General features: G+C 40.5%; 1 protein-coding gene across 1 annotated transcript in view; it reads left to right on the top strand.

Moving 5' to 3' along the window:
• The window catches only part of LOC124777172 (solute carrier family 22 member 7-like), a 205318-nt gene that overhangs the window by 38954 nt on the left and 139345 nt on the right, over positions 1-27019 (top strand). The window contains exon 2 of the mRNA XM_047252481.1: positions 8644-8759. Coding sequence (XP_047108437.1) covers positions 8664-8759 — 96 coding nt within the window. The 5' untranslated portion in view covers positions 8644-8663. The remainder of the gene's footprint in view (positions 1-8643; positions 8760-27019) is intronic.

Here is a 27019-nt window from a genome sequence, read left to right as displayed (position 1 = left end):
CTATCAAATATTTATTTATTAAAATATGTGAAGATTTGTTTTATAACATTACAAAACTTGTGGCACTACTGAATTTTCTTAGAAATGAAACTGCACTTTTTGAGGACTGAATTATGCTATCATACAGTGGAAACTTCATGCCATTTCTATGGCGTAGCGTACTGAATAGTAGAGGGTTGATTTCAGTTTCTTTTCAAAGTCATTTACGTTTAAATCAGTCGCTATAATGTTGGTATGTCTTTGAAAAGTTGTTTAAAGTGGTAAAATAATGTAAAGAAGAGCGAATAAATAGATATAATTACTTGAAATTATATGTCTCTACTCTCCCCCTAAATAGTACCACGGCCAAGTAATATGGAGGAAGCCCGACCAATGACCCTGAAACGCCACTGAAACTCGTTTAAATGAGATTAACTGTCTCTGTCACTGTTGGTAGAGTATAAAACGATTGAAATATGATAACAATAATGACGATGTACTGTTACTGATTGATTTCCTATGTGCTGTACAGTATTGCTTGGAGCTCTAAAATACCTCCAATGATTGCTGGGATGACCACCTGGCGCCACTGGCAGCAACATGATTAAGTCAATTCACTCATTATAGTTTCACTAAAACATATGTACACAAGAATAAAGTTTGTGTTGAACTTACACACCACTGCCAATACTCTCGCTTTTGACTATGACAGGTGACATAAGACATATATGTGCACACATTCATACTCACATGAAGACAGGTACAAATATGAAATCATAATGACGTATGTATATGTAACTACTTGTAAAGAAAAACTGTTTATCTTATTCTTCTTTTACAGTATGTAATTGTACATCAACTGTGGAAGAGCACTCTGTACGTTGTATGACAATTTGAATGATGTGTGTAACAAGTATTGCCTATCGAATCATTGGTTGTGCGTTAATATACGCAGACATTCTTGAATCAACTTCACACATGGATAAATGTGAATTATTGAATTTCTACGCTACTTTCGCAAAAAATTAAAGATCGGAAGGAAACAGTAACATCAATTTATTATGAGACTTTGATTGTATTTTATAGGAACGCATCTTTCAAATTCTTTTCGTTAAATATATCTGGACTTGAAAAGTTGTAAATGGATGAGCGTACAAAACTATTTCGAGTTCACAGTATTATCCACTGGTGTAAAAGCAAAAAAGTTCTTTTATGTAGTACTTTACAGTCAAGCATGTAAGCTTTCGTAGCCAAGTTAAGTGGCCGGACAACTTTTGACTTCCAGACACGTTAAGTTTGAGCGAGAATTAAAATATATTTAGCCTAATTATTATGCTTTGAATAACTATCTTTAACATTCACTGTTATTTACATTTATCCAAATTTAATTAATGTTCAAGCAGAAACCCTTTTACGAGATAACTATTACGGAGATGTGCAAAACAAGGTTCGATACCAAAGGTAAATATTCTTTAAATACTAATTTTTGTATCTTTTCTGTGCAATTATGTATTGTATGTAAATATACGTTCTCTATGGCAAAGCAGAAAACAAACTCAGGACGCCAAATACAACAAACAAACAATACTGCAATTTTCCATTGGCTCAGCTGGGATGTTGCTGTTGTAGTTCACAGTCGCTGGAGTCAGTGTGGCAGATCTTTAGTTGTCACCAGGAAGAAGACTTCAAGATATTGGGGTGCTGTCTTGTCAACAAGTACATTATTTTAGCAAATTGAAAACAGTTATTCAGTTTTCTACTTGATTCGCAGTTCCATCTTAGAACTCGCACTGTCAAAATAACATTTTAAATTCTTGTAGAAAGGATATGGAACTAGGGTCTTCTGGGGTTGAAAAATGAACGCTACTTTAAGCACACAAAAATGGATGCCCACGTAACGATGTATTTCAGTGGTGTAGCGTCAGTTTCATTTCTAACTTTCACTTTTCAGTTTATGTGGGCGTCGGTACTCTCATCAAATAAATTAACGATAGCAAATCTGTCCACAGATCACTTCAGATACCAAATAACCAATAATAGTCACTTTTCGCATCACTGTCTCTATTACCATTGTAGTTCACAGTCTCTCTTCAACGAAGAAAAACCTGATAACTGTTCAGTACTCTGTCTCAGCGAATTCATCGTGTACTCAAATTTTTCTCGTACATGCAATGTCTCGATAATCTTCTCAGCTTCTGTATAGATCCTCCACCCAATCGTATGGTTTTACAGTCATGCTTCTTGAGTCCTCTTCTTTTTCCTTGAAACCGTTCCCTCTTACAAATCCAGTTCTTCGTCGAAAATATCGATGTCGTATTTCTTCCAGAAACTTCGAGAACAGTGCTGCTATGTTAGTTTTCTGGAAACTTCTGTGTTCCGATCGTTTCTATATATCAGACTGCTTTCTCCTGCTCACAACTGTAATACTCTCGACGACTAGTGATCTTTTTAACTTTCACCACCAAGAAAACTGCTTCTCTTTTGGAAAAATTGACTCCCTTTTCACTAATTATATGATATGTGCTCGTCTGTATGTCCTTAGGTTACCGAAACCTCACACCGACATACTCCCTTTTTTGTCACTTAAAATTTTTTCGGAGATAAAACTTTTCCTACTGGACCACAGAAGATTCTTTCATTTCAAGTGCGTACAATTAAACTTACATAAAACACTACAACAAATTTGTAAGATACATTACATTTCGTTTATGCTTAAATACAAAATATGCAGAATACGAGTGGTGGCCAGAAAGTAAGTTCTGGTCGGTCGCGAAATGGAATACACACTCAAAATCGGATGAAACTTTGCACATATGCGTTGAACAGTGTCTCCAGTATGCCCATCGATCTCCTCACGTTGCACATTACAGTTCTGAGCACGTAAACATGACTAGAAAATAGTGTCTCCCGCGAAGTATGGGTGCCTGTCGAAAGATTCCACCTTATCTCATACAACCCCACATAACGTAACTGCAGTGTATTTCCTTATTCACGATAATTCACGGGCGCACTCTGCAGGGGCTACGAAGACGCTCCTACAGTATCTTTTCGATGGGAAGCGTTTGATAACCCGCTATGCAGCCCGCATATGGCTCTCTCTGATTTTCATCACTGCTCGCTTGAACCGGCGGTTATGAAGACAACATTTTGGTTCCGACAACGAGCTGCAGACCACCTTAGAGAATTAGCGGATAGCACAGGCGGCTGCCTTCTATGGCCGGAATGAGGGAGAGCAGGTACAATGGTATGACAAATATCTAAGTCGGAGTGACGACTAGGTAGGGAAATAGCTGGAATGTTTAGCTAACTGCGGCAAATAAAACATTTCTGATTTTCATTGATTTTCACCGTGGTTTCCATCTTGCGACCGATCAGAGCTTACTTTCTGGACAACCCGACTAAAAAAGGTATCAAGGGTGTGCAGAATATATGCAGGTATCATTACATGTGTGGTTAAAATAATTCAAAACGCACTGTGTTATTTTATGTCAGAGAAAATATCCGTTATAGGGTGTAGTCAAAAGCATAGCAATGCTAGATTATTACCTGTACGAATGTTTAGTACTACTGTCCACTGTGCTATTTCATTGAAGTGTCATGTTGTTTCCATTGTGTGACATCATAGGTAAGTCCCTGACAAGTGCACTTTAACCTGAAAGTTAGGTCAGTTGTACACTCTGCGTTTTGTAATATTGTTGGACATGTCTTTACGTATTTTGATAAATAATACAGACAATTTTATTCTGGTGCCAAGATCGAATTTCCGTTCATGATGAAGAATCGGTAATTGTTCTTGGGTACTACGTTAAGCAGTCCTTACGCGTTTCATACTCGAAATCTTTACATTTAAGTAATAATACAAACTAATTTATTTAGGTGCAAAGATGGAATTTTTGAGATATCGAACTTTTCTATCTGTGAGGAACCTTGTCCATCGACTGTCTTTGACCGTGTTCTGTTTAAAATATTTGATGCAGTACAATGTTATATTTGAGTACGCTCTCTTGTGGCAAAGTGATGTAAAATGTGTCGATGTTGGATAAACATTCAGTATGTCGAAGATAAAAATTATTTTAAAAAGTTTTATTAGTAGGGTAGTAATATTAATCTTATTTTTCTTCGTACATTATCTTTTCCCCCCAAAAATGGTTCCCGATAAGTCCGGTTTTCGTAATGTAGCCTCATTTGCGCGAAAGATGAAGTGTCAGCGATTACTGTAGTCTGTTATTTCGTAGCAACATGTGTTTTACACTTTTGTAGAACGATTTAGACGTGGAAATATTACTGTGGCTCTTATTTTGTGAGTCCACAGTCCTATTTAGTGCGTCACATACAAGGTACACAATTTTTGCACCCTTCCAGGAACTGACACATTAATATGTGTTTTTTAGAGCAATAATATAGACACTTCAGATGTAATAGTAACGTTTAAATAACCATTACGTACGTGCTTATGTAATATATCTGATAAATAAAACAGATTGTAGGTCTTGAAAATACTGGTAGTTACACCATGATATCAATATCTTTATGCATTTTAGGTGTATAAATAATATTGTCATGAACAATTTGTGTATGTTTACACATTTTTAATAAACTTTTAGATAAGGTAATAACACTTGACAAGCATATAATTTTAACTAACCTGTATTTTGTACAGGTATACAGCCATCTCATGGACAATTTAGATTTGATAATATTTACTTTGTGGTTTCACTGGGCCTCAAACCAAATGTTGTACAATGATTGCACTGTGCTCATTTACAAGTGGGATGCACAGAGAACAAAGCTAGCGACAGGCTGGATCTTTATTGGAAGAGTAAACTGTGCTTATGAGTGTGTGTGTGTGTGTGTGTGCGTGCGTGCGTGTGTGTGTGTGTGTGTGTGTGTGTGTGAAGCCTTCTGTTGGCGAAGACAAACAACAAAATCGTCGCTGTTTGGCGCTGCATTCGTTAGGAGCACAAGGCAGCAGCTGACTTTATTTCGCATTTTGAAGTTTTGCAGAAGAGTAATTGAAGAAAAACTCATCTCCAGCAGCAAATAATTTCTAATTCCTCAATACAACACTGCATAAGTGAATGTTTAAGTATTAATGGCGAGAATGTTCACATGCATTCTCATATTTCATAGCCAATGCTACATAGTTTCGAACATTTTAATGTCGGATGTCACAGTAGAAAGTTTTTGTATGAACTTAAATACATTTGCATCGAGATTGTGTTTTTTGTTGTGATCTCTGTGTATTGCATATGTATTATTGTTATGACAATGTAATGTTCTGTAATATACTGATGCACGATTCCAGTTTTTTTCCTTGGGATCTGTACTTATTATGCTTGTTGAAACTCCCATAAGAGACATACCATTTGTTGGCTTAGCAGCCAACATTTGCATCGAGATTGTGTTTTTTGTTGTGATCTCTGTGTATTGCATATGTATTATTGTTATGACAATGTAATGTTCTGTAATATACTGATGCACGATTCCAGTTTTTTTCCTTGGGATCTGTACTTATTATGCTTGTTGAAACTCCCATAAGAGACATACCATTTGTTGGCTTAGCAGCCAACATTTGCATCGAGATTGTGTTTTTTGTTGTGATCTCTGTGTATTGCATATGTATTATTGTTATGACAATGTAATGTTCTGTAATATACTGATGCACGATTCCAGTTTTTTTCCTTGGGATCTGTACTTATTATGCTTGTTGAAACTCCCATAAGAGACATACCATTTGTTGGCTTAGCAGCATCCTGAGTGATTTGTTTCCAAGAAAGAGGCCTGGCTTCCGATGAAGTTGAAAAATAACGACACATGTGTATTACAGATAAGAAGATGAGATACATACTGATGGGTGGTTTCGTCTTAATTGCCAGTAAAATACTGGGACAATGATTCGTGGAGATGGCAGGGGAGGGTATGTGTGGTGAGAGGGGGGAGCGGAAGAGGGGGGAGGACATGACAGATTGATGCTGTCCCCACCCTACTGTCCCTTCCACCTTCCGCCGTCTGAGGAAAGGCTGATTTGCGTATTTCGTCCCAAATCAAAATTGCATTTCTACTAAGGATGTTAAGTAACACGGTTGGATACGAATTAATTTTGGATGTTGTAACCACTCTATTGCTGAGAGGTACCTAGTGTAAAAGCTGCCGTGTAAGAAAACAACGAATGTGCAATGCCTAATTTTAGTAACTGTTACACACACCAGTTCAGGATGCGCACGTGCGCACTAAAGGGTGATACTGTGAGTATATTTGCTTGGAAAATAGAGAGGGCATAAAAGAAATAGAGAGTGAGGAAAAGAGAGAGAGACTGAAATGAGGCGAAGATCAATCGATGAGTTTTATAGCGTGCGAGCATGTATAGCTTAGAGATTTCTAAGTAACGTTGCAGAACTGTTGTTACAAATAGTGTTAAAATACTTAATACATTGGTTTGATTTCAAAACAGGCTGAACATCGAAATGTTAGTAATCAAAAAATGAACTGAAGCTCTTTTATTATTAACGTACTAGCTACAGTAAAATTACGCTCTCCGACAAAAACGTTTGTAAATTCCTTAGTGTAACTACACTGAAGGGCCAAAGAAACTGATACACCTGCCCAATATCGCGTAGGGCCCCACGAGGACGCAGAAGTGCCGCAACATGACTTGAATAATATCTGAAGTAGTGCTGGAGGGAACTGACACCATGAATCCCGCAGGCCTGTCCAAAAATCAGTAAGAGTACGAGGGAGTGGATATCTCTTCTGAACAGCACGTTGCAAGGCATCCCACATATGCTCAATCATGTTCACGTCTGGTGAGTTTGCCGTCGACGGAAGTGTTTAAACTCAGAAGAGTGTTCCTGGAACCACTCTCTAGTAATTCTGTACGTGTGGGGTCACGCATTGTCCTGCTGGAATTGGCCAAGTTGGAATGCACAATGGACACGAATGGATGCAGGTGATCAGACAGGATGCTTACGTACGTGTCACCTATCTGAGTTGTATTTAGACGTATTAGATGTACCATATCACTCCAATTTCACGCACCCCACGCCATTACAGGGCCTTCACCAGCTTGAACAGTCTCCTGCTGACATGCAGGGTCCATGGATTCATGAGGTTGTCTCCATACCAATACACATCCACCCGATCGATAAATCTGAAACGAGACTCGTCCGACCACGCAACATGTTTTTCCAGTCATCAACAGTCCAATGTCGGTGTTGACGGGCCCAGTCGAAGCGTAAAGCTTTGTGTCGTGCAGTCATCAGGGGTACACGAGTGGGCCTTCGGCTCCGAAAGCCCATATCGATGATGTTTCGTTGAATGGTTTGCTCATTGACACTTGTTGATGGCCCAGCACTGAAATCTGCAGCAATTTGCGGAAGGTTGCACTTCTGTCACATTGAACGATTCTCTTCAGTCATCATTGGTCCCGTTCTTGCAGGTTCTTTTCCCGGCCGCAGCGATATCGGAGAGTTGATGTTTTATCGGATTCCCGATATTCAAGGTACACTCTTCAAACGGTCGTACGCTAACATTCCCACTTCATCGCTACCTCGGAGATGATGTGTCTCATCGCTCGTACGATGACTATAACACCACGTTTAAACTCACTTAATCTTGACAATCTGCAATTGTAGCAGCAGTAACCGATCTAACTGCTCCAGACACTAGTTGTCTTATATAGGCGTTGCCGACCGGAGCGCCGTATTCTGTCTGTTTGATGACAAATGCTTTCATCAGTTTCTTTGGCGCTTCAGTGTAAATAAATTTGCATGCCAGGAGGCTCTCTCAATAGCAGTGACATACCACAAATTTCATTTTCGACTTAATTCGAACGCAAACATTCATAGAGGCATCAACCAAAGACGTAGATGTTCTGTTACGAGAGCAAGATGTCCAAAAAAACGAAGAAGTAATAGAGAACTTCATTGGAGACTAATTTTGTGTTTTAAAGTCACAGGTCATTGATGTTTTGGAAGTGAGTCGAATTAATCATATTTTGCGCTGTTTTCAACTTTCCCTTTGAACTTAATTTCTTTCAACACAGATCATAATACACATAAAATTATGTGTTTTGTGCTTTTCCTGCTTTTCTTTAAGGAACTCTGCGTCCGCTAAATTATGAGGCGTTGTTCCTATTCTCAGCTTTCAGCGTCAAATTAATCCATTAGCTTTTTCCATGAGTGACTACCTGACATTCTTGATGCCACAATGTGGTATAATATGTCAAAAATTTCATGACTGCACCTTGGATGTTTCGGGACAAACCGAATTTATGCGCTCTGCAGGACGTCACTTTCGATATAAAGGACATTTTGAATATTGATTAGAGATAATTTTATTGTTTTAACAGCTGAACAGCACTGAACTGGATCTTGAATCAGCAGCGGCAAAGTTGTAGGAGTGGAGATTAAAAATAAAGGAGAGCATCGTCAGACCTTTATGAAAAACAGTTACGTTTTGAAGATGTGAGAACGTATCACCAAAGTTGCAACGCTTGATTTAGTTAAAAACGTGTGTCTTCGTTTAATAATGAGAGTTGGACTTATATTTCCGGGAGAATAATAATCATTTTATATTTTATTATTCTTGCAATAAAAATTTATGCATTAGTTGTGTGAATTACTTGGGGCAAAATCATAAAATTACAGTCAACAAAATGATTTACAGGACCCTACAACTTTCTGGAGATGGTCTGTACATCGAGCACTCAAGGGAAACAAGATGCTAACATTCCAGTACCTGAAGATTCTACTGATCCAGGAATCGAGTCAATCATCCAACAGGTCTGTAATTCATTCGCACCAGTTACTCTTTTTGTAATGAAATCATCTTCACAACTTCTTAGCGCGATTATTACTTGCTAAAGAAGTTTAATATTAATTTTGATCCGAAAATAATGCTTTAAACTGTTGGCTGTGGTGAGCAGGAGTACTAGAGGAAGACTGAACCAATATCGTTGACTTCATCCTGGTATTTTATCGACCTCTGGCTAAGTGTAGATCAAAACATAGCATAGATCCTGATACAGTCAGTCACGACTACACAAAGATGGGCTATGATACTGACTTCCTTATTCTCCTAAATGGAAATTTAGTGCTATAAAATGTTTAGTTGTTTGTAAAGTTTCGTACTTCATTTGTATGTGTTGTGGTTAACCATGCTGGCTCGTGCTCGTGTTATAACAAACTCTGTATGGCACCAATCTTTATAGGTAATGATAATATTACATAATCACGTGACAATGTTACGTAGTTCAGTGGAGCTTCCATTTATTATTAAATGTAAGACATACAGAATAGTGCCAATGCTTTCCTAGTACTCACGATGGCCTCGAAGATTGAGATATGGACGTCAGGAAGGAGAAGCCCCCACATAAGATTTAGCAATCGTTAAATCCTTAAACTGATCCCTCATCACTCGGCAGTACAATGCAGTGAAGGACCCATAAGTACGAAGGTGTGCTGAAAAGTAATGCCTTCCGGTGTTCTATGTAAAAACTCTTAAAGCTTTTTAAATAAAACAAAGATTATTAATATTCTACATCTTTATTCTTCAAGTCTACATATTTATTTCTCAACACAGGCGCCCTGGTGACGTGCACATTTCTTCCAACGAGACACCAGTTTGTTGAAAGAATGTTTGACTTTGTTGACGGAGCCACAACCTCACCCCTGCCTGCACCGATTCGTCACTACCAAAGTGAAGTAATCTACGTCTACATTCGTACATACATTATGTGATCAAAATTATCCGGACATTCACACAAACATACCCTTTTTCAAATTAGGAGCATTGTGCTACAACCTACTGAAAGGTACACCATATCTGCGACCTCAGTAGTCATTAGACATCGTGAGACAGCAGAATGGGGCGCTCCACGGAACTCACGGACTACGAACGTGGTCAGGTGATTGGTTGTCACTTGTGTCACATGTCTGCACGCGAGATATCCACACTCCTAAACATCCCTAGGTGCACTGTAACCGATGAGATAGTGAGTGGAAACGTGAAGGGACACGTACAGCACAAATCGTACAGGCCGACCACGTCTGTTGACTGACAGAGACCGCCGACAGCTGAAGAGGGTCGTAATGTGTAACAGGCAGACATCTATCCAGACCATCACATAGGAATTCCAAGCTGCATCAGGATCCACTGCAAGTACTATGACAGTTAGGCGGGAGATGAGAAAACTTGGATTTCATGGTCGAGAGGCTGCTCATAAGCCACACATCAGGCCGGTAAATACCAAACGACGCCTCGCTTGGTGTAAGGAGCATAAACATTGGACGATTGAACAGTGGAAAAACGTGGTGTGGAGTGACGATTCACGGTACGCAATGTGGCGATCCGATGGCAGGGTGTGAACGACATCTGCCAGCGTGTGTAGTGCCAACTGTAACATTCGGAGGTAGTGGTGTTATGGCGTGGTCGTGTTTTTCAAGGAGAGGGCTTGTGCCTCTTGTTGTTTTGCGTGGCACTATCACAGCTCAGGGCTACATTGACATTTTAAGAACCTTCTTGCTTCCCACTGTTGAAGAGCAATTCGGTGATGGCGATTGCATCTTTCAACACGATCGAGCACCTGTTCATAATACACGGCAGAGTGGTTACACGACAATAACATCCTTGTAATGGGCTGGCCTGCACAGAGTCCTGACCTGAATCCTAAAGAACACCTTTGGGATGTTTTGGAACGACGACTTCGTGCCAGGTCTCACCAACCGACATCGATACCTCTCCTCAGTGCAGCACTCCGTGAAGAATGGGCTCCCATTCCCCAAGAATCCTTCCAACACCTGATTGAACGTATGCCTGCGAGAGTGGAGGTTGTCATCAATGCTAAGGGTCGGCCAACACCCTATAGAATTCCAGCATTACTGATGGAGGGCGCCACGAACTTGTAAGTCAGTTTCAGTCAGATGTCCGGATACCTTTGATCATACAGTGTGCATCGCAAGCTACCCGTCCCACTACTTGTTATATCCTTTCCTGCTCTACTCTCAAATATAAAGAAAAACTACTGTCTATATGCCTCCATACGAGACCCAATTTCTCTTGTCTTCGTGGTGAAATACACGTTGGCGGCAACAGAATCGTTCTGCAGTCAGACTCAAATGCCGATTCTCTAAGTTTTCTCAATAGCGTTTCTCGAAAATAACGTCGCCTTCACTCCAGGGATTCCCCCTTCCCGAAGCATCTCGGTAATACTTGCATGTTTTCGAGCCTACTTGTAACAAATATAGCAGCCGGCCTCTGAACTGCTTCGATGTATTCGATCCATCCGTCATGGTGTGAACCCCAGACACTCGATCAGTACTCAAGAATGGGCTGCACTAGTGTTCTATGCGCAGTCTCCTTTACAGGTGAACCACATTTTTCTAAAATTATCCCAACAAACCGGTCGATCTTTCGCCTTCTCTACTGCAATCCTCGAAGATGTTCTCTAAAATTTGGAAAGAGATGAAAATCTGGTGGGGGCACGATCGATGAGAGTGAAGCAAGGCGTCGTACTGCTACAGTTGTCGCTGGGCTTGTGTTTAGTCTGTCATTGTCATGCTGAACGAGAGGTTGCTCCACGTGTGGACGAATTCTTGAAATTCAAAACTCGATTACAGCACTCTGTTTCTCACGCACCGACGTAGTTACGTTACGCACTATCATTTTATACATTGCAATTTGGAGCCCTCTAGCGGGGAGGAGGGGGGGGGGTGGCGTGAAAAATATAGAGACATGAAGAATAAAGACGTAGAACACTAATAACATTTGTTTTATTTAAAAAAGCTGTAAGAGCTTCCTTATAAAAAATTCAGAGGCGTTACTTTTCAGCATGCCATTGTAGGTGTAGCTATAGTACAGTATTAATGTGTTTATTGTGTATGTGTATTGCTGATGATAAGTAGCATTACAAGCTTATTGTAATGCATCGCTCTCTCAGTCAATAGTTACTTGTGAATTACTGAACGAATAATAATAAGTTATCTATTTAATTATTCATCTTCGACCAAATGGCAATGGAGTGACCTAGTGTTACAGAACACAACGTTTCAAAACCGTACAATCATTAGTTTCACATCTGATCAGTTTTCTTCACATTAAGTTGCCAGAGTAATTAATTGTTGCCCTAGAGAAAATAATAAGTGACTTAAACTTCAAATTGAAATTACACATTTAATTTGAAAACGACATTGAATTAGGGCTAAGATCATCAACAATTTAGAGTTTGCGCTTGTAGGAAATATGTAGCACTATTCAGATCCAGATCATTGCTTAATGACCCATTGGTTCCAGCAGTCCAGCCAAAACAGGTAATACATTATCACTGAAATTATTTCCACCCTTCTGTATATGTTAAATGTATATTTAAATGATTTTTGTTCAATATGCATGGTATTAACGCAATTCGGAAGAAACTAGAATTTTTTGCGTTATCTGCTATAGTGGACTGATAGTCTGGTGCTTATTAAAACTACGTACACAACATGTCTCAGTACTACATACTTTCATTTCTCAGGCTGTACTCTTGTAACCGAATACCACGGCCAAGAGTAAAATAGTTTCTTTCTCATTTACTATCCTGTGGCTTTATTGCATCTGTTATATCTTGGCTGTTAACCTAACAGAATCCGACAAATGGAAAAAGAGACCCGTATTCGATTTAGAATTTCAGATAGGCACTCATTTTCAACTTGGCACCAAAGGTCTACACAACGTTACTTAGCCAACAGTATTTTTCTACCCCCATTGTGGAGGAAATCAGGGGATGTAAAAATCCAAGTAAACCTAGGGAGAATCAGTGTAAAAGTCAAGCGAAAGACGTCGCCAGTGTAATTGCTTTTTTAATTGAAATCTTTGTCATCCTTATGAGCGTTTTTGGAACCTTAAATCCAACCGCTCCACATCCATTATCACTTTCAACCGGATTATACGACCAAAAAATGAGTGATTGAAGTGGTCTCAGACAATTTCTCCTGTGACTCCCATACCACGGGGAAGCAGGTCTAATTACTCTGCTGAGATATTTGTGGTTGAAAGAAGAGGTTGTGGTTGAAAGATAGAAGTGAGAGGACGTCATTCTTGGATCTGAAGCTTTTAAAAAAAATCATGAGATCTTAATACATCTTACACAGCATGTCATATCCTCTGAGGATGACCAATGTCATGGGATAGCGATATGAATATATACGGGTAGCAGTAGTATCGCGTACACAAGGTATAAAAGAACAGTTCGTTGGCTGAGCTGCACAGTGCCAAGAGAGTGCTGAGAATGCCAAATTCCACCTCTCACCACGGACAACGCAATGGCCGACGTCCTTCACTTAACGACCGAGAGCAGCAGCGTTTGTGTAGAGATCCCAATGCTAACAGACAAACAATACTACGTGAAACAACCGCAGAATCAATGAGGGACGTACGACAAACTTATCAGATAGAACAGTGCTGCGAAATCTGGCGTTAATCAGTTATAACAGGAATCGACCGACACGAGTGACTTTACTAACAGCACGACATCACCTGCTGCGCCTCTCCTGGGCTCGTGACCATAGCAGTTGGACCCCAGATGACTGGGAAACCGTGACCTGGTCAGATGAGTCCCGATTTCCGTTGGGAAGAGCGGATGATTGGGTTCGTATGTAGCACAGACCCACGAACGCATATACCCAAGTTGTCAACAAGGCACTGTGCAAGCTGGTGGTGCTCCATAATGGTGTGGGCTGTGTTTATGTGGAATTGACTGGGTCCTCATTGATTACATCGTTACGTTCGGCTATCTGAAGGCCATCTGCAGCTTTTCATGGACTTCATACTCCATAACAACTATGTCATGTCATAGGGTCACAATTGTTCGTGACTGACTTGAAGAACATTCTGGACAATTTGAGCAAATGATTTGGCCCCTCAGATGGCTCAACACGAATGCCGTCTAACATTCATGAGACATAACCGAGAGGCCAGTTCGCGCACAACATCCTGCACCAGCAACACTTTCGCAATAATGGTGGGCTATGGCCCACTTCTGCAGGGGACTACCAGCGACTTGTTGAGACCACGTCACGTCGGGTTTCTGCACTACGCCAGGCAAAAGTGCATAAATGTGTATACGTTATGGCGAATTAGCGTGCCAGATCTGCAAAGTGAAAACATGGGTCTCAAATTAGAGTTGAAGTGAGCCTACATTTTCTGGAAACACTGGTTTATACTATCCCTATGTAGTAGAGTTGTGTTAAAATGTTTGGTTTATGCTACAATTACATTGTTCATCGTACTAAGTTACACTCTCGAGTGGCATCGAAATTCCGATGTGCCTACTTTCTGAAAAACGTGCATTTTGCTGTGTTTTACAGTAGAATGTGTGTCATTCAGGAGTTTGATACAATCAAACAGGATTTTTATGAAAGTCAGCATATGAAGTATCCTGCAAATGAGCATCAATTATAATTATTTTGTTAACAATTTCCTCACTAAACATGTTATTTTTAAAAGTCTGTATGGCATTTGTGATAGGGAGCACTCTTTCTGCAGCAGCATTAGTTCCAGCTAGTACAAACATAGTAATGAGTTACAAATTTTTGCAGCTGATATCTAGAGAAACAAGGATGTGGGAAATGATAGACGACTTTTCAGCAGCTTACTAAACGGTTCTTGATTCACGGTTTTTCACTTTATATACATTTCTAACGTGGTTAACTTCCTCAAAAATTCGTCTTCACATATATCTTTAAGAAAAGTTTCCCCAGACTCTGACAAAATTTAAAATTTTTTCTGAACCGTCTTCCAGAGAAGAGGATATTTGAGCTGAATCCGGTTAAGTGGTTCCAGCACAAGAAATGGGTAAGCCCATTTTTCAATACCGTCAATTAATGTTTCACAAAGTGAATTTGAAATTTACAAGAAATCAGTATCTTTCAGCAAGTCATCTTATTGCAGTGCACTTATTAAAGACTGAATCCTTCCCGGATTTCATTTAGCTTATCAGTATTTCTAACTCCTCAGAAACTTCATCTACTGACGTAATTCGTGCCTCAGCAATCCTTATTGTTGATGAAACATTTTCAGTCTGCTGTGAATAAAATAAAGCCAAGGATGTGATCACTAAAGAATGCTTTTAAGATAGTAGGACATTGTTCTTAAGACAAAAAAAATAAGGTTTTCGTCCCCTGTATATACACGTAAGTAATTCGGTTAATTCTCCAAGGAAAGCCATCCGCTTTTAACAGTACCAAGCGCCTGTTTATATTCCACTCCAAGAAAGTCTCGAAACTGATTCAGTCCTTCATCACGAATGGTTTAAACGTGGAAATGCTGAAATATTTTTTTTTTTTTTTTTTTTTTTTTACAAAGGTTTCGATGTCTACTGGCGGAATATCAGCACTAGTTTTTATTGCATTACGCACCGTGTGCGCTGCACAAATTACACCATTATGTAGCTCTTCAGCAATGGTTTAAGTCTTGTAAAAACATAATTTTATTCCTTTCCTTCCACAACTCCAAACTTGGTGTTGCAGCTGCCACCACAGAGTGCAATTATTTTATCCCTCAGATGAAATTTATTAGAATTTCCATTTACTATAATATCAGCCTTTCCACCTGTTATGTTTTGGAAGTCTTTCACCTTTACTTGACTGCTCTTAACTGACACAAAATGTTGAAGAAACATTTTCATCAATTTTACGCTTTTGTTATTAGAAGTAATCACCATATCTGAAACGTACTTCACTTCTTTCAGCATCTCACAGATCTGATACAATGCGTATCGAACCAACACATTTACTATTACAGATTCACACTTAGTTCTGGACTAGGTAAATATCTTCTCAAACTGCTTTCTGATGATCGCAGCAGTGTAATTCATTGAACTGAATTGTTAAGTTTCATTGCATGAAGGCTAGGCGGTCTTCCTCAGCAGCCACAAGCTTTCTTCGTCTTTTGTAATAGCTTCGGAGGAGGAGAAAATTAATGTTTGATGTCCCGTCGACGGTGCACAAGCTCAGATTAGGAAAGGATGGGGTAGGAAACCCCATCGTCCATTTTCATAGGAACCATCCTGGCATTTTCCTGAAGCAACTTAGTGAAATCACGGAAAACCTAAATTAGGATGTCCGGACGCGGATTTGAAACGTCGTCCTCCCGAAAGCGAGTCCAGTGTGCAAACCACTGCGCCACCTCGTTCGATTGTTTGAAACAGCTACCCTGTGTTTCTTCACATTAACGTTTTCCACAACACGAGTTCGACCTCCATGGTCGAGTGAGAAAGTCCATTTACACAACGTACAAAATATTTCTCGCTTTGCTGTCCTAATTTCAGGAAATACACAGCTAATTTTTTGTTGACTTTCCTGTGAAGAGTTTTCAGCATATCTCATCAAGTAACATAACTGTGACTCTAACGGTCTAAAACCAAATTTTAAACACGACCACCTGGAACAACAGACAATGTATATAGAAAATGTACTTGGCAAACTACTCGCCATGTGAAAGTACCAACCAATGTACTCAAAAAATCTGTCTCGTTCAGTTTATTTTAATCGAACAAGTATTATTCTTTAAATGTGATCACATTTGTCAACCAGCGGGTTATGTTACAAGTTAGTTAAAAACACACTGTTTCGAAATATGGGGGACGGTTAATGAGAAACGAGACAATATACTGTGCGTCCCAAATGTGTTTTGTTGGGAAGATCCTGTAAGAAACTGGATGCCTGATCACCCTGATGTGTGTTCCAAACCTCCTTCTAAACCAATGGGTTGATTCTAACCAAACCTAGTGCACGTATCACTTATTGTCTGGAAGTATGTACTGCCAGCGTAAGAACCATCTTCCACTGGGTTGGGAGTGGTGTGAAAACTGGGTTCATAAAAGGTGAAGAGAGGGGGGGGGGGGAGGGGGGGGGGGGAGAGGGACAGGGAAATTTGGAAATTTGTGGTAATTTCTAAGGGACCAACCTGCTGAGGTCATCGGTCCTTAAGCTTACACACTACTTAATCTAACTTAAACTAACCTACGCTAAGGATAACAAACACACACCCATGCCAGAGGGTGGACTTCAATCTCCGACAGGGGTAGCCTCGCAAACAGTGACAAGGTGAGAGAGGTGGGAGATGGAGTTGGATGGAGAAAGGGGTAGGAGGAGATGGACGGACAGAAGGAGGAGGAGAAGATAGAGGGGCAGAAGGATAGACAGACAGAGAGGGAGGAGGTGATAAACAAAGTGAGGGGGAAGACGAGACGTTTGCAACATATGTGGCATACATAGGGTAGAAAGCTAGTCATATCACATATACAGGGCGTCCCGCCTCAGAGTCATTAAGAGCATTGTTTCTGATGTTTAGACAGCTACTCGCAATTTCACGAAGGAAAACCAGTGCTCGGGCAGTCACAGCACCTCCCTGGCCTGCACTGACTGCTACGACGATGCAGCAGCGCTGCTGATTCGCTGCTGGGGTACTGGTTGTTCTTTGTGTTTTATTGTTTCTGTTAATGGTGTTTCAGCAGATATTTGCGATATTGTTTTGGAATGTGTTACTGAAGTCAGCCCAGACTACTACTGCTTCTGCGAAGCCCAGTGTCGTCAGTAAGCATCGATCTGTTTCCCGTAACGAAGTCTAGTGGAATTGTGTGAATGCATTGTGTCGCAGCTAAGTGAATTCGAACGTGGGCAAATGTAGGTGTTCGTAATGTGGGCGCTTCTGTAACCAAGATAGCCGAAGTGTTTAGTGTGCCAAGAGAAACGATATCGACAATTTATGCTGCATACAGGAGAAACAGAAAAACATCATCCACTAAATAACACCGCGGACGGAAGTGTGTATTGAGTAATAGTGACAGACGATCATTGAAGATGTGACGAAAAATAAGAAAACGACAGCTGGTAAAGTAACTGCAGAACTGAATGTAGTGTTGGTGAACCCTGTCAGCACCAAAACACCACGAAGGGAGCTCCATAAGCACGGATTTACTAGGCGAGCCCTAATTCCAAAACCAATCATCAGTGATGCAGATGCCTGTAACACGAAAACGTAGAACCGAGCTATAAAATCTGGACTGTGAAGCAATGGAAGAAAATCGTTCGATCGGATAAGTCTTGTTTCATACTGTTTACAACTTCTGGTAGAGTTTACGTCCCAAGATTGGAACATAGAGGCGATGCAGTAATAATTTGGGCAGCCATATCATGGTATTCCACGGGCTTCATGGTTATTCCGCAAAATCTCACTACTTCCAAGGACTATGTGACCATGTTGGCTGATCCGGTCCATCTCATGAAACAAAGCTTGTACCCCAGTGGCTACCACAGACTCAATATTATTTAGGTTTTGTGATCTACTTTGGAGAGATGGGTCAATGATCGCAGCCACCTCCATCATCATTATATGCTCCTGACTCTATTTAGCAGGAAAATTGCTATTAGATTCCCTTGAAACCATACAGGATCTATATTTATTCATTCCGAGACGACTGGAAGCTGTTTTGAATGCATATGAGTCTTCTGCAACGTATTATCATGGTAATGTATCGTATTTTTGTTGTTTCCGTAGTTTCGTCCAAACTCTATGTTCTGTACTTCCTTCTAAATGACTCAATTGATTTCGAACATGTATCACACATACCGCTTACTGTCTACAAGAAAGCACTGTTGGGGTAGGAACCACCTACCAAACTTTGGGGTGTGGGTGTTGGGCAAAAGGGGTGAAGTAAATAAATGAACCGAGAGAGAGGTTAAGAGAAGATGGACAAAGAGAGGGGGAGGTGATGGATATAGACAATGGGAGGAGGAGGTCAACCGAAAGATGAGGTGGTGGAGATGGACAGAGAAATGGAGAGGAGGAGATAGACAGAGAGATTGGGATGAGGAGATCGTCACAGAGGTGGGAGGAAATGGATGAGACATGGGGAGGAGAAAGTGGACAGAGAGAAGAGGAGGAGGAGATAATGAAGTGAGTGGGAGGAGACGGATTGACTGAAAGGAAGGAAGAGATGAACGGAGAGAGGAAGAGCTGGACAGAGAGGTGAGAATGGACAGAGTGTAGGAGTAGCAGGCAGGTGGAAAATGGTTAGTGGGCGGGTGTAACTGAAAGAATGTGTGAATAGGCAGGTGGAAGAAGGTATGACATAGAATAGAGTGAGGGTGTGAGGTGGAGTGGAAGAGTGTGTTTTTGGAAGCAGGTTAAAGCGTGGGGAGGGGGATGAGGTAGGTGGAAAAGGGGCAGGTTGTGAGTGTGATATCGTTTCTCAATACAACCCTATCACTGTCTTACAGTTGGCAATGGAATTACAAATTTTTCGTCAGACACCGGCAACAGTCATGTGGGATCCAGCGAACCTAATGGTTCACGCCTACTGAGCCATGCCTCCAGCGGCTCTGGATAATGGGTGCTCTCTACCGCCACAATATAGGATAGCACGTGGAACCTCTTCACTACGTGAGGCTATACAGACACCACCTAAGCGCCGCTCTAACTCCATCGTTCGTACTTTAGTACGGAGAATCTCTTCCTTGTTGGCAATGAAAGCTGAACCCTGTTTCTTGTTCTGTTATTTGTAATGAGTCTTCGTTCGCTTGGATAAATACAAATAAATCTTCTGTTTACTGTGTTAACTTGTTCGCTAATCATTTCTGCTTCTGTCTAGCTTTCCGACAATGACAGTTTCTGCACCACTACGTAGCCAACATCTCCTCACCATTGCGTATGTTGTCGTACGCAACAGTTATAAGGCAGGTGGAAGAGGGCAAGGTTGTGAGGAGGTGGGTGGGACAGATTGTGGGGAGGCAGGTGCAAGAGGGAAGAGAGAGGTTCAAGAGGGAGGTAGATTAGGGAAGAGGTTTAAATTTTTCCTGGTTGTTGAAAACATGTACCATCTTGGATTCGATTGGAATACTTAAAAAATATTTAGTGTTGTTGCCCTTTGTTTGTGCATTCCAGTTTGTCAATCAGGTCGTGAGAATCAGCACTTCAGCGGGCCAATATTTTTGTCTACGTGTTTCGGGGCCTAAGTGCATGGCACAGGATATAGTACACTCTGTCTTCAGGCCACGAGTGGCCTACCGGGACCATCCGATCGCTGTGTCATCCTCAGATGAGGAAGCGGATAGGAGGGGCGTGTGGTTAGCACAGCGCTCTCCCGGTCGTTGTGATGGTATTCTTGATCGAAGCCGCTACTATTCGGTCGAGTACCCCCTCAATTGGCATCACGAGGCTGAGTGCACCTCGAAAAATCGCAACAGCGCATGGCGGCCTGGATGGTCACCCATCCAAGTGCCGACCACTTCCGACAGCGTTTGACTTCGGTGATCTTACGGGAACCGGTGTATCCCACACGATATAATACCACAAGTAAACTTAAAATCATCTCTGGAGTTGTATGGCAGGGTATCAGATACATATGTGTGCAATACATCTGTCATTCTCGAACGTGGGTGAAGACGTGGGTAAAAAGTTAATATAATATATTTGTTTATTTTCCTTACACTGGCCTAGAATTTAACAAAACCCCGAATTGTGGGTTAACTACAATGTCTATAATGTCTCATCATTCCAGTTTTGTCTTTATTCATCTTAACGAACATAAATGTCTGCTAGACGCATCTTACCAAAACAAAATCACACCGCTGATTTTAGGTCAACTAACGTCCTACCGCAAAACCAACAGAAATGGTTCCTTAGGTTAGTGACAGATTATCTGTCACTAACCTCCTATCCTTCCGATACGTCCACCTCCCCATGGAATGTTACGTCTAGTGCCCAACAAACTTCCTAACTAGTACATCAATGATGTGAAAAATTTAGTAAAGCGTAAGTCGAAAAAAAGATCACACCAGACAAGACACTCATCAATGGTATCTTTACAATAGGTAAAAAACGCCCGTGAGCAGTCTTTGACACACTTTCAATGAAGTAGCACTGGTAACAGTGACGCATAGAAGCATGCCGATCTCGGTCTGAGCCGACAGATGTGGCCTATCAGCACCTCATCACCTCACCATTCCGACTTCTTGAATAGATACAGGAAAAGAGATATCTTGGTTTAGGAGGTTCACTAAATTTAAAGGGGGACGATTGGAAAATAGAGGGGCACATATACGAAGTTTCTTAGCTTCAGAAGCAAGCCTGGAATGAATGGCCGCGAAATGGATCTCTGCCTGGTGGAGTGCGTGTGAGTGACGAATAACACGACTAGAAAAATGACTCATTTCCTAACTGCTCATGGTTTACTTAACTCGTATTAAGTGAATGGAGTTGACGAATTCCCCATACTGATTATATAAATATAATGACTATCCATGAACGGCCTAAAGAAAGAATGGCGAAGACAAAATAAATTATAGCGAAAATATTTAAACAATATAAGATGATGACATTATCTTCGAAAAGCTTACTCGCGGATATCATGGAAAATAAAGGAGAGACTTTTTCGTTATAAAAGTGATTTAGGTGATGCTAGAAACTATCGTTTCGTCTTGCACAAAGACGATTACCGGCTGCATGTGAGGGTGCTTGCAATAAAGGTTTCAGAATTAAGATGCAAACCTGTAGCTCAGTTTTCGTGGACATCCTGGGACGATAAAAGGTTAGTCACAGATGTGCCGCGACGGAAATTATAAATTCAGAGACAGATGGACACAAACAACCGTGTTTGTTACAAAGTCAGTTCCGAAAACAGCCAACTGAACTGCCCATAAGACATTCGTGGATCAGTGTATGCTCACGAAAACCAAACCTAGGTGATTTGTAGATTGTTTCGAAACGTATCATGCATGGGCACGGTCGTTATTAAAAACGTACTTTAGACTTCTTACAGCCTTGAGTAAAATAACAATTGTATGGAATGGATGTTGTTGTTGATAGTTGTTGTTCTCGTCCAAAGACTGCTTTGATGTAACTCTTCACACTAGCCTATTCCTTGCAACCCTCTCCGTCTCAGCATAGTTACTGCAAACTCATTATCGATTTGAGTAAATTAACAGCTGCGCAGAATAGAGCTATTATTGTAGTTGTTGTTGTTTGTCGTTGTTGTCCGAAGACTGGTTTGATGCAACTCTCCGACCTAGTCTATCCCTTGAAATGCTTTTCATCTCAGCATAAGTATAGCAAATTCGTTATTGATTTGAATGAAATACAGTTGTACGAATTTGAAGCCATTTTGACTATATTTCGATCGTGACTGTCTCAAGAAATATGTAAACGTTCTTTAAATTACCGCTACCTTACCTAGATATAATCAAAAATAATTTATTAAAAGGTCAGACTACGTCCACAGCTGAAGTAGTTGAATTAACAGAATTGCTAGAGCTTGTTCTTTCACACAATTATTTCACATTTAATAGCAAAATGTACAAACAAGATGTAGGCGTAGCGATGGGAAGTCCTCTAAGTGGAATCATTGCAGAAATTTTCATTAACGACCTTGAAAATAAACTTGTCAACAACAAAGACATAATAACCCAGAGAATAGTACACTACTGCAGATATGTCGATGACACATTCATTGTATACAATGGAATTGATGAAGAAATAGAAACTCTATTAAACAGATTCAATAATTTACACAACAACATCCAGTTCACCATAGAACATGAGAAAGATAACAAAATTAATTTTCTAGACATGACAATATGCAACGCAGACCAAACCCTAAATATCAATGTATACAGAAAACTAACATACACAGACACAGTCATTAATAAATCTTCCACACATCCCAACTCACATAAAAAAGCTGCATTCAGATCCTTGTTAAACAGAGCACAGAAATTCCCACTTAATGCTGCCGACTATGAGACAGAAATGAACACTATCAAATACAATGCACATAATAATGGCTATCGCGAACATAAAATAGACACACTATCACAACGTACAACAAAAAATAACAACAAACAATGTGGCACAGCTTACTCACACAACATCCAAAAACCCAAGTACATAACGTTACCATGTTTAGGTCTCCTATCAGACAAAATAGACAAGCTGTTTAAAAAAACAGACATCAGGATCACCTTTGCCACCAACAACAACTTAAAAAAGAAACTGATACATGACATCTCACATCCCACAGAGAAACTTAACAAAGCAGGAATCTATAACATTACATGCAGTCATTGCAACAAATATTACATTGGCTAAGCGGGAAGAAATTTTAAAATACGCTTTAAATAAAAAAATTACTGTTTCAGACTTGGCAAACCGAATAAATCAGCTTTAGCAAAACAAATAAATGAAACAGGACATAGTGTTACAATAGACAACGATCTCAAGGTACTACATAACTTAGAAAAGGGCTGGAAAATGGACATTTTGGAAGGAATGATCATATTCATCTATGGCCACATGGGGAATAACGAGATCCTGAATGAAATGACATACTTCAAAAATTCATATTTCTTTTCCAATTTCACTACAGCACTCTTAGAATAAAAGATATGTAACATGACAGTCGTTTGACTCTAACCACATCAATAGCTTAGAAATATCTAAAATAAATAGTTTATATCATGATGTGTTCAACCTACATCTGTAATACGATAACAAGATGTGCAGAAGATGTAAACATCTGACACCACATACATCTACAAATCGATAGCCAAATCTAAACCAGCTGTATTTCGACCGCCATCTTGTACACTGCACTGAAGGTTTGTTCGTGATCAGGTTTCCAAGTTACTGTTACGTTAGTGAAAATTTGCGAACAGTGACCAAGAAAGCCAAGAGAGCCACGGAAGCAGAAACACCTCAGCGCATCACAACGGGACTGCCACGCCAGGAAAACAAAGTGAGTGACCGTTACAAAACATTTTCATGTAAACATCAGTCCAACTTCAAAAGTGGCATGGCCTATTACTAAGTTTTCTCTTCTTCCGCAGGATAACCACAGCATTTCTGAAGAGACTATGTAACATCAGTATGGCCTTATTGTAAAATAGTTTTTGTAATGCAATTTAGCCTGAAGATGAGGTATTCCCTCGAAACATGTCGCTAAATAAATAATTAATACAATAGTTGACAAAGTTTTTGACTGGTAGCGGTATTTTAAAAAACCTTTACAATTGTACGAAATGGAACTGCTGCTGCTGTTGTTGTTATTTGAAGCCTGGTTGGATGCAGCTCCCCACGCTAGGCAAACCTTTCAAGCCTGTTTATCCCACCATAATTATTGAAATCCGCATCCATTTAAAACTGCTTACCTATGTCATCCTCTGCAAATTTTAACCCACTCCAACACTCTCATACAGTATCAAGCTGACCATTCCTTGATACCGCAGGGTATGTCCTATAAACTAATCCCTTCTTTCAGTCAAGCTGAACATATCTTTCCCTTAGATACTTAAAACTTCGTAAGCCAGCCAAGAAAACCTTGCCACTTCTTGCACTGAAGAACCAGAGAACCTCGTACACCTGCCTAATACAGTGTAGGACCCCAGCGAACACTCAAAAGTGCCGCAACACGACGTGGCATGGAATCGACTAATGTCCGAAGTAGTGCTGGAAGGAATTGTCATCACGAATCCTGCAAAGCTGCCTACAAATCGGTAAGAGTACGAGGGGGTGGAGATCTCTTCTGAACAACAGAAAATGTATTCTTCCAAGCACAAAGTGTGTGCAAAACAACTAAAATTTCTTTATTTGCTATTCTTATATATGTTTTTTTATGAGTGTGTGGTCTTCAGTCCTGAGACTGGTTTGATGCTGCTCTCCATGCTACTCTATCCTGTGCAAGCTTCTTCATCTCCCAGTACCTACTGCAACCTACATCCTTCTGAATCTGCTTAGTGTATTCATCTCTTGGTCTCCCTCTACGATTTTTACCCTCCACGCTGCCCTCCAGTACTAAATTGATGATCGCTTGATGCCTAAGAAACTGCCCTACCAACCGATCGCTTCTTCTAGTCAAGATGTGCCACAAACTCCTCCCCAATTCTGTTCAATACCTCCTCATTAGTTATGTAAGCTACCAATCTAATCTTCAGCATTCTTCTGTAACACCACATTTCGAAAGCTTCTATTCTCTTCTTGTCTAAACTATTTTTCGTCCACGTTTCACTTCTATACATTGCTACACTCCATACAAATACGTTGAGAAAAGACTTCCTGACACATAATCTGTACTCAATGTTAACAAATGTCTCTTCTTCAGAAACGCTTTCCTTGTCATTGCCAGTCTACATTTTATATCTCCTCTACTTCGACCATCATCAGTTATTTTGCTCCCCAAATAGCAAAACTCCTTTACTTAGATGTTGTCTACTCCTGGGGCCTTGTTTAGACTCAGGTCTTTCAGCGCTCTGTCAAACTCTTCACGCAGTATCATATTCACCATTTCCATAATAATGTCATCAAGTGCATCACCTTGTATAGACCCTCTATATACTCCTTCCACCTTTCTGCTTTCCCTTCTTTGCTTAGAACTGGGTTTCCATCTGAGTTCTTGATATTCATACAAGTGGTTCACTTTTCTCCAAAGGTCTCTTTAATTTTCCCGTAGGCAGTATCGATCTTACCCCTGGTGATATACGCCTCTACATCCTTACATTTGTCCTCCAGCCATTTTTGCTTAGCCATTTTGCACTTCCTGTCGATCTCATTTTTGAGACGTTTGTATTCCTTCTTTTAATTTTTTTTATTTTATAAACCAGCATTATATGTACTTCCCTAAGTCTTGATCATTTACAGATATGATTCAAAGGACGCCATTGGCGGTATGATGGAAGATAGTCTATGAGGGGTAGTCAAATGAAAACCGAACACACGCCACAATGGGAGCATGAAATCGTTCCATTCAAAAGTAATCAACACACGCATTAAGACTTTCATCCCACTGGGAGAACGCGGTTGGCCGCTGACGGATCCACAACCACATCCACTCTTGCACTTACTCGTCCGACTGAAATCGACGTCCTCGCATGTCTCTCTTCAGGTCGCCAAAGATGTGAAAGTCACACAATGAAAGATCCAGGTTGTACAGAGGATGTTGCAATGTCTCTCAACCACATCGCTGACATCCAGCCTTGGTGCTGTATATGTCGTGTTGGGACAGGTGCTATCGTGCAACAGAATGCGTGTGTCCGACAGTATTGCTGGACGTTTTGACTTTATGGCTCATCACAGTTTTTCCAAAGTGTTCTCATAGCTCTGTTCACTGATTGTGGTTCCATGTTCATGGAATTCGACGAGTAGAGAGCCCCTGCATTCAAAGAAAGTCAACGTGATCTTACCGGACCTTTCGTGAACGGCTTTGGATTTCTTTGGCAGAGGACATGTGGGATGTTTGCACTTCTGGCTTTTCCGGTGGCCCTCGGGCAGTCGGAATGCTGTTGGACGGGATTACCCGGTTACACAACAACCCCCGCATCAACACTGCCAGTAGGACGAAGGCTACGCTTCAGTAATTTGGTTGGGAAACACTGCAACATCCTCTGTAGAGCCAAGATCTTTCACAGTATGATTTTTTTGGTGACCTGAAGATAAAAATGCATGGACGTCGGTTTGAATTGGACGAGGAAGTGCAAAAGTGAGGAGCCGTCAGAGGCATAAATGTATTACGTGTGAGATGATCACTTTTGAATGGAATCATTCAATGGTCCCATTGTAGAGGGTGTTCGGCTTTCATTTGACTGTCCCTCACATTTAGGGTAGGACCGATAAACTTCCTCTTCGCTGTATATACCGGGTGATCAAAAAGTCAATATAAATTTGAAAACTGAATAAATCACGGAATAATGTCGATAGAGAGGTACAAATTGACACACATGCTTGTAATGACATGGGGTTTTATTAGAATCAAAAAAATACAAAGTACAAAAAATGTCCGACAGATGGCGCTTCATCTGATCAGAATAGCAATAATTAGTATAACAAAGTAAGACAAAGCAAAGATGATGATCTTTACAGGAAATGTTCAATATGTCCACCATCATTCCTCAACAATAGCTGTAGTCGAGGAATAATGTTGGGAACAGCACTGTAAAGCATGTCCGGAGTTATGGTGAGGCATTGGCGTCGGATGTTGTCTTTCAGCATCCCTAGAGATGTCGGTCGATCACGATAC

Source organism: Schistocerca piceifrons, chromosome 2 (assembly GCF_021461385.2).
Source record: "Schistocerca piceifrons isolate TAMUIC-IGC-003096 chromosome 2, iqSchPice1.1, whole genome shotgun sequence".
Lineage (NCBI taxonomy): Eukaryota > Metazoa > Arthropoda > Insecta > Orthoptera > Acrididae > Schistocerca > Schistocerca piceifrons.
This window is presented reverse-complemented; position numbering and strand designations above follow the sequence as displayed.